At 46.9% G+C, this 19,209-nt stretch overlaps 7 protein-coding genes across 7 annotated transcripts; 3 read left to right on the forward strand and 4 right to left on the reverse strand.

The window, feature by feature from the left end:
• Window positions 1–666: 666 nt before the first annotated feature.
• On the forward strand, window positions 667–2,468 carry LCP9604111_2456 (uncharacterized protein; the record flags this gene model as incomplete). Its single annotated transcript, XM_039069935.1, has 5 exons — window positions 667–811; window positions 864–901; window positions 967–1,046; window positions 1,111–1,292; window positions 1,348–2,468. 5 exons carry the CDS (start codon window positions 667–669, stop codon window positions 2,466–2,468), a joined length of 1,566 nt encoding a protein of 521 aa, XP_038931208.1.
• Window positions 2,469–3,250: 782 nt separating this feature from the next.
• Window positions 3,251–3,927, forward strand: LCP9604111_2457 (uncharacterized protein; the record flags this gene model as incomplete). Its single annotated transcript, XM_039069936.1, has 2 exons — window positions 3,251–3,281; window positions 3,338–3,927. 2 exons carry the CDS (start codon window positions 3,251–3,253, stop codon window positions 3,925–3,927), a joined length of 621 nt encoding a protein of 206 aa, XP_038931209.1.
• A 2,209-nt stretch (window positions 3,928–6,136) lies between these two features.
• LCP9604111_2458 (cytochrome P450) lies at window positions 6,137–8,095 on the reverse strand (the record flags this gene model as incomplete). Its single annotated transcript, XM_039069937.1, has 8 exons — window positions 6,137–6,353; window positions 6,407–6,498; window positions 6,556–6,876; window positions 6,931–7,204; window positions 7,261–7,376; window positions 7,427–7,571; window positions 7,620–7,863; window positions 7,915–8,095. The coding sequence occupies 8 exons, from the start codon at window positions 8,093–8,095 to the stop codon at window positions 6,137–6,139; spliced, it is 1,590 nt and encodes a 529-aa protein (XP_038931210.1).
• Window positions 8,096–10,462: 2,367 nt separating this feature from the next.
• LCP9604111_2459 (HPP family protein) lies at window positions 10,463–11,152 on the reverse strand (the record flags this gene model as incomplete). Its single annotated transcript, XM_039069938.1, has 2 exons — window positions 10,463–10,888; window positions 10,940–11,152. The coding sequence occupies 2 exons, from the start codon at window positions 11,150–11,152 to the stop codon at window positions 10,463–10,465; spliced, it is 639 nt and encodes a 212-aa protein (XP_038931211.1).
• A 1,001-nt stretch (window positions 11,153–12,153) lies between these two features.
• On the forward strand, window positions 12,154–12,601 carry LCP9604111_2460 (cupin domain-containing protein; the record flags this gene model as incomplete). The annotated part of the gene is made up of 2 exons (XM_039069940.1): window positions 12,154–12,179; window positions 12,232–12,601. The coding sequence occupies 2 exons, from the start codon at window positions 12,154–12,156 to the stop codon at window positions 12,599–12,601; spliced, it is 396 nt and encodes a 131-aa protein (XP_038931212.1).
• Window positions 12,602–12,712: 111 nt separating this feature from the next.
• On the reverse strand, window positions 12,713–16,764 carry LCP9604111_2461 (MFS transporter; the record flags this gene model as incomplete). Its single annotated transcript, XM_039069941.1, has 8 exons — window positions 12,713–13,292; window positions 13,345–13,634; window positions 13,686–13,771; window positions 13,826–14,215; window positions 15,188–15,283; window positions 15,356–15,471; window positions 15,524–16,492; window positions 16,547–16,764. 8 exons carry the CDS (start codon window positions 16,762–16,764, stop codon window positions 12,713–12,715), a joined length of 2,745 nt encoding a protein of 914 aa, XP_038931213.1.
• A 795-nt stretch (window positions 16,765–17,559) lies between these two features.
• Window positions 17,560–18,804, reverse strand: LCP9604111_2462 (uncharacterized protein; the record flags this gene model as incomplete). Its single annotated transcript, XM_039069942.1, has 1 exon — window positions 17,560–18,804. The coding sequence occupies one exon, from the start codon at window positions 18,802–18,804 to the stop codon at window positions 17,560–17,562; it is 1,245 nt and encodes a 414-aa protein (XP_038931214.1).
• Window positions 18,805–19,209: the final 405 nt, after the last annotated feature.

The following is a 19,209-nucleotide window of genomic DNA, read 5'->3' on the forward strand; positions in this document are numbered from 1 at the left end:
CCTCTTCGGGCACGCCTCATGGCGTGAGAATGGCGCGCGAAATGCGCATCTGATCGGATTCACTTCAGTTGAAAGCGTATTTCAAATATCTGTTAGATGCGGATTTCTCTATGCTCTATACTATCTTCTAGCTGAACACCGGCATGTGAAGTTGGAAATGGGTTTCGACACTGCAACCCTAGACCTACCTCACCCCCATGTTTGAAAGTCAAAGTGGGCTTATCTGGGGTCTTAGAATTGGTGTCCAACTAGGTTTACCCCGAGTTCCTAAAACAGATGAGCTTCTCCGTATTTTCAGGCGAGGACCATTGAGAGAACGAATTGGCCCCGCAAAATAGGGGGAAGATCATGTTGCCAAGAGCAGCGTGTCAACTAAGCTCAAACAAGAACTCTGGGCTCTCCTCCTGATTGGCCACGATTGGCCATATCAACGGGTCGTGAGAAGTACACAAAGTCTTATCTTCATCTTGCAGTCTGATCACATCTACTCCGTATACGAACTCTCTACTACGCCACGAGCTGAGCAAATCAAGCTTACTGCCTTTCTTATCATAGGCGGGATGCAAGTCAGACGGTTATCTGCGGCTGGGCTTTCATATAAATTGCCACTCGCCGTGGATAAGTTTTGTTGCCGGCGTTGGTGTAAAATTCGAAAACATGACCGCCATGGACTCAGACGTCGAGAAGAAAGCACCCACTATTGTGGAGCCAGCTGAAAGTCTCCCTTCAGCTCACGATGATGTTAGCGTCGGTGAACTCAACCCGCTGAAGCGGAACCTGAAGAACCGCCATATGCAGATGATCGCTGTTGGTATGCGTCCTCGGACGGTTTTTACTTTTCTTCTGATGCTAATTTCAGTAAGGTGGCGCTATTGGAGCTGGGGGTCTGCTCTCCGTACGGGTGGGCCTGGGTCTTTGTTACTATGCTACTTGATCGTTGGAGGAATGCTTCTTCTTACAATTCAGGCCTTGGGCGAGTTGGCCGTGCTATATCCCGTGAACGGAGCCTTTTTCACATACTGCGTACGGTTCATTAGCCCAGCCTGGTGAGTTTTCCGTGTTCATGTGCTATATTCATGGTCAAAAGACTGACTCCTCATTTTATGATAGGGGATTCGCAGTCGGCTGGGACTACGCTATTGGATGGCTCATCATTCTTCCCTTCGAACTTACGGCCGCAAGTTTGACAATTCAGTACTGGAGTGAAACTTTGAACAGCGGAATCTGGGTGGCAGTGTTTCTAGTCGTTCTAACTGCGATCCAGTTCTTCGGAGTTCGAGGCTACGGAGAAGGTGACAAAGCATTTATATCTTTACAAGATATATAAATACTAACGTCGGCATATAGTCGAATTCGTGCTGGGGATGATCAAGGTCATTGCCGTGATTGGCTTCATCATCCTTGGAATTGTGATCGATTGCGGTGGCGCCCCGAACGGAGGTTACATAGGAGCCCATTACTGGCATGACCCTGGTGCATTCACAACATTCAGAGGGTTCTGTTCGGTCTTTGTGACAGCAGCCTTCGCCTTCGGTGGTACAGAAATGGCTGGCCTTGCTGCTGCAGAGGCGGCAAACCCCGCCAAGTCCATCCCCAAGGCATCCAAGCAGGTCTTCTGGCGCATTATGATCTTCTATGTCCTGGGCACCTTTATAGTTGGCCTGATTGTTCCTTCTGACGCCGACTGGCTTCTCGGAGCATCTGGCGCCAACACCAAGGCTTCTCCATTTGTCGTATCAATCCAGAATGCCGGTATCTCTGGATTGCCCTCTGTTATGAATGCGATCATCACTATTTCAGTTATCAGCGTGGCGAACTCCGCGACATATGGCTCAAGCCGTACTATCCAGTCTTTGGCCTCCCGAGGCATGGCACCGAGATTCATGGCATATATTGACAAAGGTGGTCGGCCCCTTTACTGTATTATCCTGCAGATTGCTTTTGGTTTACTCGCTTTCATCAACGAGGCGCCATCAGGAAGCACCATTTTCGACTGGCTTCTTGCCTTGTCTGGTATCTCCGACTTCTTCATCTGGGGAAGTATCTGCCTTGCCCATATCCGCTTCCGCTCCGCCTGGGCGCATAACGGACACAGCGTGAACGAGCTTGCCTATGCCGCTCCCCTTGGTGTGGTTGGGAGCTATATCGGTCTGGGTCTCAATATCTTGTGTCTCATCGCGGAATTTTATGTCTCTGTGGCTTCAAAGGATGCTGAAACATTCTTCATGAACTACATTGCTGCGCCGCTTGTGATTCTACTTTTCGTCGTCTGGCTTCTTTACACCAAGTGGAATAAAGATCCCAGGCTCGACCGTGGAGGCTGGTTCATCCCAATTGAGAAGATGGACGTCCACAGCTTCATAAGGGACTCTGCTCTCGATGTGGATCTTCCACCAAGAGTCGAGTATGCTACTTGGGGTGCTTGGTTCAAAGCTGCTCCTATGCGTATAGCTCGCTCATTAATTTGAGAGAGTGAAAGCAGTCTATATAGTTCTCAAATTGAACTCGAGTTTTTTGAACGATGTAAATTTTGCGCTTTATATATATCCCAACTATAAAAGTAGAATTTGGTTGTCTTCCTTAAGCATTAGGAACGCTGTATCAATAAAATGCGACACGCTAATCCCATCACGTGCAACCCTTCAATATCTCCAAGCTCCCCCCTTCTCATCTACCTTTCCCAGCCCAAAGTTTCTTCAGTTATGTTGTGGTGGCCACGTGCCGATCACATGCCGTTGCCTGGTTTGCCAGGCTTCACCTAGCTATTTGACTAGTTAGATCTCGATCGTTGTAGAGAATCTAACCTTCTACATATCTCTCTCACCGCTCAAAGAAGTTACAACATGGATTCTTTCGAGAAACTGCCCCCTGAAGTTTTGTAGGCATTAAAAACAGCTTGTTAGCATCTCGACGACTCCATGCCGTCTTCCAGGCCCAGCCTACCCGCATCATACAAGAGCTGATCCTCTTAAATCCGATTACTTATATGCTAGAAATACAAAAGCTATGCTATAACATCTGGCACCTCAGTATCTCTTCACTGCAATGCCCGGATCTTGAGCACTATCACCAGACACATGCGAGGATCCGCCAACTTTAGGGTACACAGAATCACGGCATATACTTAAGATAGGCGCGCAGATCCAGCGGCTTGCGTGCAAATTTCTCTCTATTATGCGAGAAGGTCTCATCAAAACTCTTGATAATATCCCCGCGGATTCAATAAGTGGACCTCCACTCCAAATCCAAAATGCCAGCCAACCCTTCACCTGGACAGAAGAGTATCGCACATACTGGGCTCTCTGACATCTGCATCACTACTCCCCCCTGCGCAAAGCAGCAACCCAGCGATGGAACTGGAACGAATCCTCAATCCGGGAACTAGACGCATACAACACCTGGAGCGAAATCGACTATCGCACAGCCAAAAGACTCTGGACAGTATCCGCCGTCCTCTCAGATCTAGGTCTGACCCTGAACTGGCTGCCTACTGGCCCAGAAGCAGAAGAACCCGCCCAAACTATCTGGCCCGCTCCAGAAGAAACATCAATACCTTTCTTCCCATCATTTGACCTGCCACCCACACAGTCACAAGATATCAGCCTCTGGGCTACGCCAGATCCTCCCGAGGACACAGAGTTAACATCCGCCTGGATGCTCGCGCCGAGACACCGTGCCTCGCATCACTGGCACATAGCACACCTCTATCTCAGTGGTATAAATCTCACGCGGACAGTGCCTGCATGCTACTCGCTGACGAACATGAAACCGTGGCGACGACTTGGTTTGGTTATCTGGGATGGGTGTCGTATTTATTCTATTGGATTGAGTAATATCGCTCGAAAGAAAAAAATCCCCCTTCCGGATGGCGGTTTCCTTGAACCGGAGCCGCGGAATCCGAGGGATCGGAAACCGGGGATTGATTAAAAGGCTAGGTGGTTCGCGATGATTGGGGAGGAGAAGCCTTAAGGGGCCTTTTAGAGACTGGGGATAGGGTTGATAGGATGTTTTGAGAAATATTTGGGGGGGGGGGGGATATAGAAGTCATAATCCTCCAGGTTTGATCTTGATATCAACGTGGAACCTTCGAGCTATATGATCTCAATATCCATGGATATTTAAGTACTACCTACGACCCAACTCTCTATCCAGTATGTGTACGGTTACGAAACAATGTAGTTCCACAGGCCGTGAAGTTGTCCGCGTGGACTTGTGGTTTCTTATATTTCGCCATTTGGCTCTGACACCGAGATGCTTTCTTTACTGCTGTCGTTGATGTCCTGCCGAGGACTCAATTGTTTGCAATTGTCAACCGGTCATCTCTAGTATGAGCCATGAAAGAGGGCTCTGATCTGAACAGCATCAACATCAAAGTTGCTTCCGGTCAGCCTTTCGGAAAATATACTATAATCCTACAATACCGAGGATTGCCTCACCTGAAAGCATGTCTCACCCTGCGTCAAATTTTGTCAAATGGCTTGCCAGGGCTTCCACCCCAGACAAATTTGGTCTTTGTGGGCTCCTCGCAATGATATGCTTGGTCTACTACAGCTTCGGCCACCGATTCGGCCACTTAACCTCAGAGAGGTAGAGAATCCCAAACATATTACATCGATAAGCCATACTGCTTCCCGTTTTCATATAGAGTCCGTTCTCAAAGATATTGTATAGAAGATCCGACTCTTGCCCCAGTGAAGAGGTACAGCTGAAGAGCGAACAAGACAAAGACCTTAAGCAACCCAGGAATAAAATTTTGGTGATCTGTCTGCCACAAAGACGAGACTGTTATCAGAAAATCCTGCTTTGTGAAGTTGAGCTTCTCTTTCTTTTGGTCGATAACGATGCCATCTGCCGTCAAGGTATTTTTTATCCACTACTTCGAGGTTAGAATGGCTTATGATAATATCAGACGGTAAGTGACAAATGAATTAACCGTTTTTATTTCCTTTCGATCATCTAGAACGATTTTAGTTTTTGTGAATTGTTCAAACCCACCAAAAAACCGTTCGGCATGCGCACTCACGGTTCTCACCGTGGGTAGCTCATCCTCGTTCAGTCGTCCTTGAATAGAACTAGTGTACCAGCGAATGAATTGCTTGATCATGTCATGACTTGGAGCTGGACAACCAAGGGAAGTTTTGTAGTATTCAAACCCATTCTCTGGATCTGCAGTAAAACTAAGGGAAGGTCAGCCTTATTCATGAATGGGAAGGAATTGCCACCTTATATGCAGCTCAACTCACTTCCACCAAAGATTTACAGTTTTATGATGTAAACTTAGCCTCTTGTCCTTCTCCCGAATTAAGTCCTCCTGTCTGTAGGCTCTAGGAATATAGCCATTCTTTTCTCGCTGTAAACGGCGTTTTGTCTTAGCAATCTCATCGCGCTTAGTAAAAAAGCCTTTTTTACCCATGATTAAGTACGGTATGTCCTGGAGGCAGAGAATGTATTCAAAGTAAAAGAATGCGATAGTATATCAAGGAGGTAAGAGGTTCTTAAATAGAAGGCTTGTGAAAAATTATATACTAATGTTGGTATACGGTCTGCTTTTATATCTAAGACTTTGGGCTCGAGCTATTCTCAATTAAAAGACAGAGGGCGATAATATCCTGAAACGGACGGAGTTCTCCGCTCTTTCCTGCGCCCCTTTGTCATGGCGTATTTCCTTGGTGGGATATAGTGCTCCAAAAAATGAGGGCAGCAGCAATGTTATCAACGACCTAGCTATTACAGTATAAACTACCTGCGGGGCTAATCCCTTTTGGGTATAGCCTGCGGTGTGCTGAGGCGTGCTGAGGGCATTAGTGTTGCTCACTGATTGGACACTGAGCATCACTGAGCACATACTGAGGATCAGTCATCTGTACGTGATTAATCTGAGCATTATCACTGATCTGAGCCCATGCTGATATCTACTCAGTGAGCTTGAGCCTGAGCACCCTCACAAAAGCGGCGGCAGCTCAAATAGGAAAGCCCCACCCGCCAGGGAAAATCCGGTACGTATAGGTATATATATCAAGAGAAAAAAGGTACTGAATTCATGATCTTCCATACATATCTGCAATCCCATCGTGGGAGAACGCCATCCCAGTTATCTTCAGTCTCTTAATCACTCATCCTGCCTGCCACACATAATTTAAATCTCAACTTTCTCTAGTAGCTTCGCAACATTTTCATGTCGTGGCTTCAATCCGATACGGAACGGCACCGGAGAGCGCCCAGAGAGGCCATCGTATTCTTTCAAATCGACAGGCTCCCCTGGAATCTCGTACATATCGAATGCCCACAACATACGGGAGATTGTCAGCCAAATCTCACGCTCAGCCACAATCATTCCAGGGCAAATGCGACGACTAACAGGTATTAGTTGGGCTTTGTGTTTTGTCGTATACAAGGTAGTACTTACCCAGCTCCAAACATCCAGTGGTCTCGCTTCATAGGATCAGCGACATTGACACTGTCGGCAGATGTCAAGGGGTCGTCGATATAACGATCGGGCTTTTTTTCGTTTATTAGTAAACAGGTCTTTCAAAGGGCTGGCCATGGGTGACATACATCGAATTTTTCGGGGGAAGAATGACGGGCCGGATCATAGTGCATAGTCCATGTGTTGAGAACGACCACAGTATCCTTAGGAATGAACTTTCCTTGGTAGACAAAATCCTCACTGGCAACGTGGGGAGTACCTAACCAGAAAGGATTATGAACTCTCTCGACTTCCTTGATGATAGCGTGACAATACGGCAGATTCTTTTCATCTTCAATGCCAGGGAGACGGTTACGGCCAACAACACGATCGAGTTCTTCCTGGGCCTTCTTCTGGATCTCAGGGTAGGCAGGAATAAGAGCAGAGAACCATTGCATAATAGCGGCGGTCTGAATGAGGCGTCAGTGATGGATAGTAATAGTGATATGATGGTAGTAACTTACCGTCTCAACACCGCCAATCATGAAGGCCGATGCAAGGATTGCCATATCCAAATCATCAAGGTCCTCTTTGAGACGGACTTCAACCATAGTCTTAGCTAAACAGTCCGGAACCTTCTTGCCTTCCTTCATCTTCTGCTCTGTTTCCTTGATAAAGCCACCATATGTTTCGACCAAGCCTTCGTGCAGTTTCTTGGCGCGTTTGTACAATGGGGATGGGAGATACTGTAGAATAGGAACAAAATCAATAAGGTTCGACATAGGGCCAGTGCAATTCCTAGTAACTTAGTCAGTCTGTTGTCAAGATGAATAAATATCTGACCGCGCGCATACATAAATTCACGGCTGAGCTTCAAGGCCCGTCCCACCAGCGGGTGATGGATGCTGTCGGCTCGGAAACCGAAAGTGATAGTAGTCATGTTATTTAGAGAACAACGACCGGCATGAGGCTTCACAAATCAGTAATTGCTGGGGGGATTGAGGAACGGGATTGACACACTTGAGGGTTGACGGGGGCCAAGCCTCCTTTGCTTTCAACGAGCAATGCTTTTACCAAGGAGAGCGACTCGCGATCTAAGACAGCAGAGTACGAGTCAACGGCACGCTGGCTCAACCATGTGGCCGCAATACGGCGGTGCTTGCGCCTTGAATGGGGTCAGCAGCGGCTTCAGCGAAGTTTAGGATAAACTTACCAGCGGTCATTGTATGGAGTAGCAGTGATGCCTCGACCGGCAAAGATGGTTTGACTTTTGATAAACATTTCTTTGCGGGAAGAGAACACGTTCCCATTGGTAACCATGAGATCTTTGGCAATGTTTGGATCAGACACAATGACGAACAGTTGGTTTCCAAGCCAGATAGAATATAGGTCCCCGAACTTCTTCGCCCAGTAGTCCAGAGTCAACTCAGGATATCTAGTCAAAGAGTAAAAAGAACCTGTAAGTTATGTTAATGCGTGCCCTTTGTGTATGCCAGCGTTAAATTTACCAAAGATAGGAAGCCCTAGCGGGCCCTTGGGGATTTGGTGACCATTTTCGTCTGTCCAGGGCTTTCTGAGCCAGGCGAGAAGCGAAGCTCCGACAATCGCAGTGAGTGTCCACAGGACTGGCGTACTTGCTTCGGTCAAAGCGGCAAGTCCTATAGGCCACGATGCTGAATCGATGGGCATGGGGTTGAGCGGAGCCTCGGTGCTGTTATATATAATAGACATCTCGTCAAAGTATATATCCTGGGTTGCAAGAAGTTATCGATGGAAGAACTACCGTTTTATACACTCCAAAACCCCACAGTCGCCTACATTTTCCTGTTTCAAGAGTCAAGAGAGCGGCTGGTCTCGGACGCCCGGAGAGTTCTAGACTGAGGACCATATGCGTGAGGTTACTTCAAACCAAGAGAAGACGGGTGGAATTAGCTCAAATGGCCATATCAAGCGGATACGACAAAGCCACGTTGGTTCTTTGCTTGGCTGAATCTACCCACAGTGGATATCTTGCAAACATTCCTTGGCAACGATGAATACGACCTATCGTGTCTGATGTCCGATGTGCATGATCGACAGCTCGCTTGACGAAGTGTCTTGAATCTAGTGGGCACTTTATATCCCCTTCCTGGATTGGGCACTCCAAGGATTGATACATCACTTAGTAGGACGTCATTTAGGCTAGATGCTCGCAGACGGGCCCCCCGATTGTCTAAACAAGGAATGAAGAAGGATCACCGTGACGTGCATCACCGTTATGTTACAGAAAATGTGGGCTCTCTATCTCAGACTAAATCAATTCGCTTGTAATTGAGTGCTACGCGGGTACATATGAAATCAATATAGATAGTTCAGCTTCATTGACCACTGAGATAGACATTATAGATTATCATTGCACGAGTCAACGATGGAATATAACACCTGGGGTAGAAATATGTATCTCTCGGCTGTTCCTGACGGATTCCATCGCCTGCCAATTTGTATCCCGAAGCTAAAATCTTACTGCATATCATGCTGGTTTCCTCATCGCTAAAAACGGGTATTTTAGGAAATCTCCGGTCCACCAATGCATGCACTTGCATCTATAATGTCTGAGTCATGGATCGAGGACGCAATAATCATTCAAATCCCGACAATATAGAGACCATTACTGACTAGGTATTCGAATTCGGACGGGCCAAGACCGTATTTGCGAGGCTGGCGTGATATTGCATAATGATGAAATGTACAAGGACACTGAGAGAATTTAGCCATGAAAGTAGACCTATAATATAATGAGTGAACAGTAAACAGTAAACAGTAGTCGTGTTCCTGACTCAGCCACCTTTTATAATTCTACCGGTGGCTACAGAAAGTACAATGCCGTGACTCTTGAACCATGGATGTAGAAGTTGCAAAACAACAAATTGTAAATTGGCGCATTCCTCGTATACACCCTGTCATGTTGTAGCTATTGTCCCTTACGTGAACTGGAAGGAGAAAAACGACCATCCCCCACTTGCCACAGAACCAGCTTGGAGCCAAGTGTGGGCCTATGCAGGCTACCCCTGTACAAAGGATCGCAGTAGCCAAAAAACCAAAGCTTAGTGGAGCGACGAAATTTGCCACACGGGGCTTCGGTCTTTTTTATTTACCGCTATTGCTCCGGGTTTTCAAGTTCACATATGCATATGCATATTCCGACATAGATACATCTCACCACTTAGTTTTCAAGCGTTATTATATGATGGTAGAGTATATACATATAAACTATCCATTAACAGACTGTACTTCGTAGATAGCTTAAGAATATTACACTATACTAAGGTTGATAAGTGGGGTCGCATTCGCAAAGCTTCATTTATATTACGGAGTATTCTCGGCCTAGCTGCCTATGTCGTACGTAGATACCTAAAGGATTATACGACTAGAGCTCAGCTCCACATAGGGCCTGTGATTACCCGCATTTGTGAACATGGGTGTTTATGTTCAGGTTCTCGGCCGAGTAAAACAGACGCATATTTCAGCCAGATCGGATTTGACCATAAAGCCCTTGAAGCTGAAACGGTGCATAAGGGTTGCAGATGGCGACAGATATCTATGGATGCACGTTATACAGATCTCAGATCTGAACTGCGTTTCCACCTTCCAAGGTTCCCGCCCTCGGCGATCGATGGATGGGCCGCCTTGGCAACCCGTGCGCCACGGCAACGCGGGTCGGGGCGAGGCCAATGACGATCTTGTGGAGTGTCACAACCGACGGAAAACCAACGGGAAACCTACGGAGAACGGAGTACGTACTCCGTGACAGTTCTTGTTTGATTTGGACAATTAATTATCTAGACAATATGTTGAATACAACTCTTTTTTACCAATAGGTCATAGTAAATCCGACGGGGTCATACTGAGCCCCTAAAACTCTGACACTGCACTTGCCACCCAAAGAGACATGGCAAGTCTATTCCTGCGCAACTCATTTTGTTCATAAGGGATTGCGTCTCAATATCCACTGTCATTCCCCAGCAATCCCTCGACATCTATATAGTCACCTTGTGATAAAGGCGCATGGCTGTATTTCTAATTGGTAGCCTGTGGAAGAACAGGCTTCGGGGCGGGTGGACTGATCCAGAAAACGGGATAGCGACGTTGAATGTTGTTCACGACCAAAGCGACCATCAGAATCATAGTCGATGAAAGTAAGACCACTGGCAGATAGTACCAAGATAGTGCCCACACAGCTTCGTCCACTGCTGGAAGGAGAGCCGTCGCGCCGGCCGGGGGATGGGTAGTCTCGGTGATTTGCATAACAACAATGGCAACCGCAGACGAAAGCGAAGCGGCCAGCCAGCGCAAAGAGTCGAACTTTTCTTCATTGTGCATTAAGCTGAAGAGTTTCGAGATGCAGATGCCGACCAGAGCGCTCAAGAAATGGCCACCGATCAGCGCGCGTGGTTGTGCTAGAGGGCTCTCAATGGCGCCATATACGAGAACTGCTGATGCTCCCTACTTATGGATCAGTATCTGACAAGGGCACATGGAAAAAGCGAGACGTACATAAGAAGCAATGATGCCCGGCACGCCACGTTCAATGAAGTAGGAAGAGTAATTGAATATACCCTGTACCACACATAGACCACAGAATGCGGCTATGAACGACCAGAAATGAACGAGATATTTCGGGGGAGGCTTTGGTGCATTCTCACGATAGCCCAGCCAGTGGCTGATGAACCGAGGGAGGCGAGCCAAGAACTCTTTCTCAGAGATCATTACTAGACTTTGGGGAATGAAATTGACAGAGAATCAGGTCTTCCAAGGTTGTGAAATAAGGGAAAACATGCGATTGAAAAAGAGTAGCAAATGAACAAGGGGTCATGTGATGTACATTTCTTTGTTTGAAGGGGGATTCAGAAGGGCCAAAAGGATCACCATACAACATCGAGAGACTCGGTTCTAGGGACCTGATTAGTAGACCGGGATTTGGAAACCCAATACATCTTTACCAAATCCCGGAAAACAATATTGAAGTGTCGAGAAATTTGACCCGACGGCTGCCTCCGACTAATGCACGGGCGGCCCCTGAAATTATTTTTCACAGGCCGAATTGGGAATTGGACAGGGGACCCTTGTAGTCTTCTAGTTCGCACTAGGCGACGTTCTAGTTTGGCATGTAGCAATCGACCAACGTTGTCGATCTTTGACAAATCTCTTCGCTCAAAAGGAGGCCTTACGCATGCCGTCGTCTTCGTTGGAACCCACCCGTATGCTCCAGTCAAAAGCAGATTATATCCTTGACCAACGATCACCACTTACTAGTGCTTGTTGGCCCTTCCTCAATTCAGAACACGTAAGAAGCATTGGAAGATGCCTCTTTGCATCGTAATGCGTGCTTATTTTGCAGACCGTATAATGAACCTGTGAGATATCACCAATTGTCCGGTCGGGAATGGCGCCAGCATTTCGGTTATCCCCAGCACACAAATTGAGAGTTGCGAGAATAGCCACGGAGAATAATTCGTCAAATGAAGGTATTTCCAAGGTTCGTGCGAAGAACCACGTGTGTACTTTATTTCTGGTACCCGGTAGGCTATCTGTTGATAGCCTATAGCTACTCCCGGACACCCGAACAGTCTATCCTTTACCGTGACGTTGGAAAGTAGACTATACTATCTGACCAATCTCCTATATAAATACTGACGTACTTCCGCCGGGTTAGTAAATCTTCATCAGAACCAGAGACATCCTTCCGATCAAAAAATTCAAATTCCAATATGCAGGAACCAACCTACGACTCCAGGTAAATAAAGCACCAAACCAAGTTCCCACTCGGAAGTTGATTGAACATACAGCCGCCCGATGCCCTCGCTCGAGATTTCCTACTCGTACAAGCTGGTCGGCATCCCGAACAAGACTATCGTTAGCCTGCGTGTCGAATTCCCACCCAACGGGTCAACTCCCCCGCATCGTCACGGGGGCGCGAACGTTGGCGCGTATGTCCTCAAAGGGACTCTTCTCAACAAAATGAATGAAGATCCTATGAAAATCATCGAAGAAGGCGGAAGCTGGTTTGAAGCGCCGGGGTGTCATCATCGCATCAGCGATAATGCTAGCAAGACAGAGCCGGCGACGCTCATTGCTACCATGATCATCGATACTGAAGCATTTGAGAGAGACGGTATGGGGGCTCTCATCCAAATTGACGAGGAGTACCGCAAATGAGAATAGCTGGGTATCGAAGCTATTGATAGAACACTGTCAAAGCATCGGGATAATCACATCAGCGATTCAAAATCTGTAGGGCTATCATTGGAGGGTAAGCCGTCATGGAATCTATTGTAAAATAAATGAACTCGTTTCGGTTAGGCCAAGAGCATCCGTATCAAAAAAGGCACAAATGTCAAAGTTGGCGTCAGGCAACGTGTCCAATGGTGGGAATGCAGGTGAAGTTGGACCCGGAAGGGACAGGTCAACGGCATCCAAACCAACTGAGGGATCCGTTGTGAGAGATAGCAATTCTCGGGCGATAATCCCGATCTCGCGGTAGGTCCGTTTGCCTAGTGTCCAGTGCTCACTTAGACGCTTCAAAGTGCCCATCGTCAGACGAATCTTCTCCCGGCTTTTGGCTCGCCGGTCGCCAGAAAAGATGAACCTGCAAGCCGAAAGATGCGCAATAGTCACATTGGCAATCATGCAAATGATGAAAGGAGAATGGGTTGTCATATTAGTGGGCAGAGTCAACAGTTCATCAATGCTATTAATAGCCTGTGTACATTTGACAGTATGCAGGTCACGTTCCTTCGCGTTGCTGCATTTGAGGTGTGCCGACGGGGCCAATGGAGCACAGCGCGACACGGATTCGATCGCACTGTGAGTCAACGCTGACAGCGGCCGATGAATTTCAACGGTGTATCTAGACTTCGGTTAGGCAAATAGACAACAGAGAAGAAAGGTGCAGATCGTACGTGTGCATAATGAAGAATGCTTTGAACATGACCTCATCAAATGATCCATCGGGATGAATTAATTCTCTCTTTTCAGGAGAAAGAAGAGAACACCATGCTCGAACACTAGTGTCGCAGCTAGCAGCCATTGTAGTGTATATTTGGTCATATGCACTGTTGCCCGGGGACAAGGCCCGATCAATCCCGCGGGTCAAGCCAATAAGCTCCGCATAGGAGGAAAAATCACTTTTTTCTTCGTCAAGGAATTCCCTGTTCTCGTAATCATCTAGGGATCGTGGGGTGGGGATGACCTAATGAAAGTCAACTCAAACTTCTAAAAAGCAATAGAGCGGTTGTCCTACCCCTATTTCATACTGTTCCTCTTCACAAGGAAGGTCGGTAGTGATTTCAATGCCACTTGTTCGGAACGGGTACGTATGGGTAGATCCTGCGGTTATCAGAAATGTAAATTGGGGGAAATAATCATGTTTAGGGGACATACCGGCAATATGGGCATCGGTGATATAAATCACCCACCAAGTTCGTCGCCAACTTTCCTCTAGTACAGAATCAGCTTCAGCGTGGTTTCGGGCGAATTCCGATTTGTTCATCCCAAGGGCTACTGCCATGCGAATTGCTTCGTCAAGGAGCTCCACACCACTTTCTGTTTCATTGCACCAGTAGACAGCGATAGAATAAAGCAACAGAGCTTGAACGTCAAATGGTGTAAGAGGCCGGATTGATGACCGAATTTCGACCACTGAGTCCTGAGCACGTTGAGCACAAAATTCTAGCAACTGAGACGGACAAGAAATATCAAAAATAGATCCGATATAAGACATCACTCGAAGCAGAGGCTGAATATTCGCTTCGTTGAGCCGAGTCTTGAGAACTTGAAAAGGTAAGGCACAAGGATGGGCCGCGTGAAAGAACTCATAATATAAACTCAAAAATGAAGCAGCTGAGTTGGAAGTTGATTCAATTTCCCCGTTTATAGCGGTAGAAGAGGAGGAACAGACAGTGGAGGTTTGCAGTGATGTCTCGACGGTGTTATCATAGACATCTCTGACAGGCGACCGGGGTTTCGCCGATTTTGGATTTCCACGTCGCCGTGATAGAGGATAAACGCACTGTACTGTATTTGTGGCGCAGCGCGAGCAGACAGGCTTACGGCCATCACAGCGAAGGTGTTTGTAGCGACATTGTGCACACGAAAGGGAATTCCGTGTTCCACGTTTGCTAGGTTTATTCCTCTCTGGGGTATCCGACATGAGTTTCGAGGATATGACAAGTGAGAAAGGATGGTTAGACTCGCATTGCCCACTCTATCCCAGATTAGTCATACATTAGGATCTCCGGGGCTTTAACCTTGGAAGGTGGGCATCGCTGGGTATCTGTGGTTTGTGAAAAAAATAAAAACATCTGAATAGGTGTACTCTGATTTTTTAATATTTCTTTTTGGTACATTTTATCCCGACAAGCTGTCCAATTGTATTGATATTAATGTCGGCTACGAGACTGCTGACAGGGCCCGGCAGATGTGTATGCGAGGTCAAATTGAGCGATCGACCAGAAGAATATTGGATCCAACTATATATTTAGCTCAGGTAATGGTCTAATCTGAGACAGATAAAACGAATAATTATAAATTTGGTTCTCAAGTTGAGTAATAGGACTTTGTCTCCACGTCGAACCGGTCTCTTTCGGTTCCACCTTCAATTGCGTAGAAAGAACAATCATGAATTAGCGGGCGGATGAGTGTCTTCTGTTTCGCTCCTAAGTGTGACATCGCTCTGCCAAATTTTGAATGCCCGAGTCCGTAACCTCAACGAGAACATGCGATCAATCTCCATTGGCGTCCGACCTTTCATTTCAGGGATAGCCAGCCATGCCCCGACAACTGCCACTGCGGCGAATCCTGCCATCACAAACCCCGTTTTCGCCCTGAGATTTCCTTGATCTGAGTTATAGATATACGGCAAGATGATGGCAAATACTGCAGTGCCAACGCCACTAGTAAATCACCCGATACCTTGGCTCTTGGCTCGGAGTTGTAACGAGGACGCTTCGGCGGCAACCACATGGGACGCAGGCCACGATCCAAAACCAGAGACCATAGCGATAGCCATCATGCTTACTGCCGTATACCTGGTGCAACCAAGTCAGCTCATCGTCTTAAGCGTCCAATGTAGAGTCTTACCAAATTGTCACTGTTCCCTTGAAGATCCCTGCGATTCCAATGGCAAACCATAGAACCATAACGATACCCAGAGTCAGTAGAATAAGAAGTCTTCTCCCAAAGACATTCAGCGCCCATAGACTGATAACATTCGAAATCAGGCCCAGTCCAATACCCAAAATCAAGAATATCAAGCTATTCGATGAACCCATACCCACGATCTGCATAAAATAGGAAGCATTTGCCAACAGCTGCAAACCGAACATCTGGGGTATCATATTTGCAAAAGCCACAACCATAGTTCGGCGCATATTGACTCCCTTGAAACAGTCGGCATATGTATGGGTTGCGCTCTCCTCGTCCTCTGCTGAAATTGACGCCTGTAACTCGTCGATTACAGCTTGTGAGTCGATATGATCGTTATCAAGCTTTTTCTGTGCTTTAAGAGCCTTCTCTGTCCGTCCAGTTCTCAACAACCAAGTTGGAGACTCTGGTAGAAATGCCGCTAGCACAAAGGGAACGGCCGAGAACGGCCATTGCGACGCAAAGCAAATCCGGTAAGATTGTGCGCCTGTATGCTTAAGCGAAGTATAAACCACGATCGACCCAACCAGCTGTCCAAGAAGTGTGAAGATCGGATAGAATGCAATGACCGGTCCTCGTAGAGCAACAGGGAGTACCTCGGACATGTACGTCTGTGTAACACACAGAAGAATGCCAATACAAATCCCCTGGAAGAATTTACCGACGAAGAATACCCCTCGACGACTTCCTATTCCGTCTGGTAGATCGGAGATGTAGCATATTGCGACCGCAATGGTGGATAGGAAACTGCCTATAGCAAGCGTAATCCGACGCCCACGACGATCTTGATAATAACCACCGAGGATGGAGCCGAACATCAAGCCAATGCAACTGGAGACGTTCCAAAGGGAAAGCCACATCGAGGGGATGATATACTTTCCATTGAGTTCCTGGCCGAAAACAAGTCTTTCGTGTGTCAGCAGCGACGAAATTCTCTATTATTTTGGATGGAGTATTTACTGAAATTGAGGCATTGCAGCCACTGTCCCCACTATGACAAGATCATATCCGTAGAGAAGAATTGCCGAGCTTAGCGCGAGGCAATAGCCCACGATGTTGGGGGATTTCTTGAACGATTGCCAGAGTGGTATGTGTGATGTCCTTCTGCCGGAATGAATGCCATCAACACAAACATTCTCACTGAACTCTTTGTTGGAGATTGTCTCTTTGAGATTCATATTGTATAGGTGCGGGCAGTAATGACAGGGGGGACAACAAGGGGATAACAAGGTGGAAATCCCTTTGTCTTAAATCTGCGTAATGTACTCCGTATGACCCTACAGAATGGTAGAACAAAGAAACCCGCATACCAACCCTAACAGGGGGGGGGAGCAAGGAATATTAAATAGGAGTCAATTCATAAATAGGAGTCCATTCATAACACCAATGGACAAGTTTCTCGAATCGAATGTCTTATTTTTCGGGATTTCTCATGCACTGACCGCGCTGTGTGACGCATAACACATAACAAGGATAGTTGGCTGGTTTCTTCCTATTTTCATGCGACACGGTCCCCCGTCCCCCGCAGGACTGCCAAGGCGATCATCTCGGGAAAGAGAACTATCGCCTTGACATAACTCGTTTCCCCGCTATTATAACATCATGTTCTCCGTACCTGGACCAGGGAATACATTGGAGGACAGTCTACAGAATCAATCAGGGATACCTGCCTTCGCCTAGCCGGGATATACAGGTCACCATATAACGCAATTCCCAACTTACATGTGCCATTTATTATTCGTTCTAATTTTATAATTCTGATCTCAGAGGGCCTTGCATTATACTTAGGTGTGCTTACCGTTGTCAGGAAGTTTGATACTGTCAGTCTGAAATAGGGATAGACATGTAAACTAAGCAAGAGGCCTTCAAATCAGACACCATCAACACTGAAGCTCGTGATCAATTATGTGAATTTATTCATTGTTATGATTTAGCTCTTCTATTGCACCTTTTTGTGAACAATATCGTTAGGCCTAGTTTTCCTTGGCCGGACGAGTCATAGCTGTGAGCGCAGTCGACTCAGGCCCCGATCGTGCCTCCTTCATTTTCTCCAAGGCTCCCAGGTGCTCTTTCAATGCAGAAATCTCACGTTCAAGCTCAACCGACGAAGCTAGTCGGTATTTGAGCTTCAGAATCGCAGCTGAGATTACAAGCAGTGCTAGAGACACGGGGTACGCCCACTGACCAACCTGACTCGGAGTCTCCTCTGACGGCCCATCATTGGAGATTTGGATCTCTATCCAAATGACAAAGGCAACGACGGTGAACGGACTGGCTATCATGCTGAAGAGTATGCCAAAAAGAATTGCAGCATCAACAAGCACATGAAGAAAGGATTTGAGGAACTGACGGCTGAATATGTGTCGCATTCGGCGCCAGACAGAGGTCTTCTTGGTTGTGGGTTCCGGGTCTTCTCCATTATTATCTAGATTGCTTGGTGTATCCATCGCACCGCAAACTTCGTCTTTGAAGCTTTTCCAGATAGTCTTCCGTTCTTTCCAGATTACCATGATCTGCGCTGATGGGATCCGCGATCGATAAGGTAGAAATCGATAAGTCAAGAGGAGGCAGTTCAGGATCAGACAAATAATGATGAGACTGTAGATGTAGCGATGCGAGTACAGAACCTTCTTCACGAAGCTATGGGAGGTAGCAATTTTGAAGTCTCCGTCTGCCGTGGCTGAATGCAATGAGTCTGGTTTTCGTAAAATTTGGGTCGAATTGAAACAGGGGTTGAAGCAAATATCTCCTAGTTGATTCCATCGCGCGAGGTTCGAAAATATATCCCACACACTGTCGTTCCACGTGGATGTTCTCCATGAGGCTTGCCATCCGTCATTCGATGTGTCATTGAAAGGCGCGAGATCAGGAAAGCAGAACATGTACTGTGGGGATATTTTGGGTACTTTCGCGGCATAGATGAGGGAACATATAGAGCCACCCAACATGAGCGCGTGCCAGATATAAAAGAGAAGGTTCCGTGCTCGGTCGTGGGTTAGGATGCGGGACCAGCATTGGAGGGGTAAAAAGACGAGATAACCGGTGACAACGATTGCAAGAACAGCATCCGAGTCAAGCTCAAGTGATGCGGGCGAGATCATAACATGGTCTGTCTCGGTGATCAAAGAAGAGAAAGTGTTTTGTAGGCTGGAGTTAGCGGACAGGTATGGGATAGTGACAGGTCCAGGGTCTTGGGGTGTCTGGTAACTGGAAACCATGATGAAGGCTTGAATTGCCGCGGTCCCTGCATATGCCGCTGCAGTTCCTAAAAATACATCCATGACCCATCCTGTCCATCGAGTGACACAGGTTGCTAGCAGAAGCGCATAGAAGAGATATCGTGGACATGAGTTGTAGATTGTACTGATTGGATAAAAGCAGAGAGTCTCCTGGGCAATGAATAAGGGGAGACCTGTGTTGTGATCCATTGGAGAATGAAGGCTTGTGGAGAGAGTCGAGATGTTTTTCCGTTTACGTTCAGGCTGCTTAGTTACGTGACATTGATGGTTGACGTCACACATTCTCATCTTCAGCATCTTCAATAAACAATGAGAATAATTAGTAAGTTTGGCAATTGCATGGCAATCAGAGAGATGGATTTTGAGCAAAAGAATTAGAGGGAG

The sequence above is a fragment of the Penicillium roqueforti genome (assembly GCF_015533775.1).
Source record: "Penicillium roqueforti strain LCP96 04111 chromosome Unknown scaffold_03, whole genome shotgun sequence".
Lineage (NCBI taxonomy): Eukaryota > Fungi > Ascomycota > Eurotiomycetes > Eurotiales > Aspergillaceae > Penicillium > Penicillium roqueforti.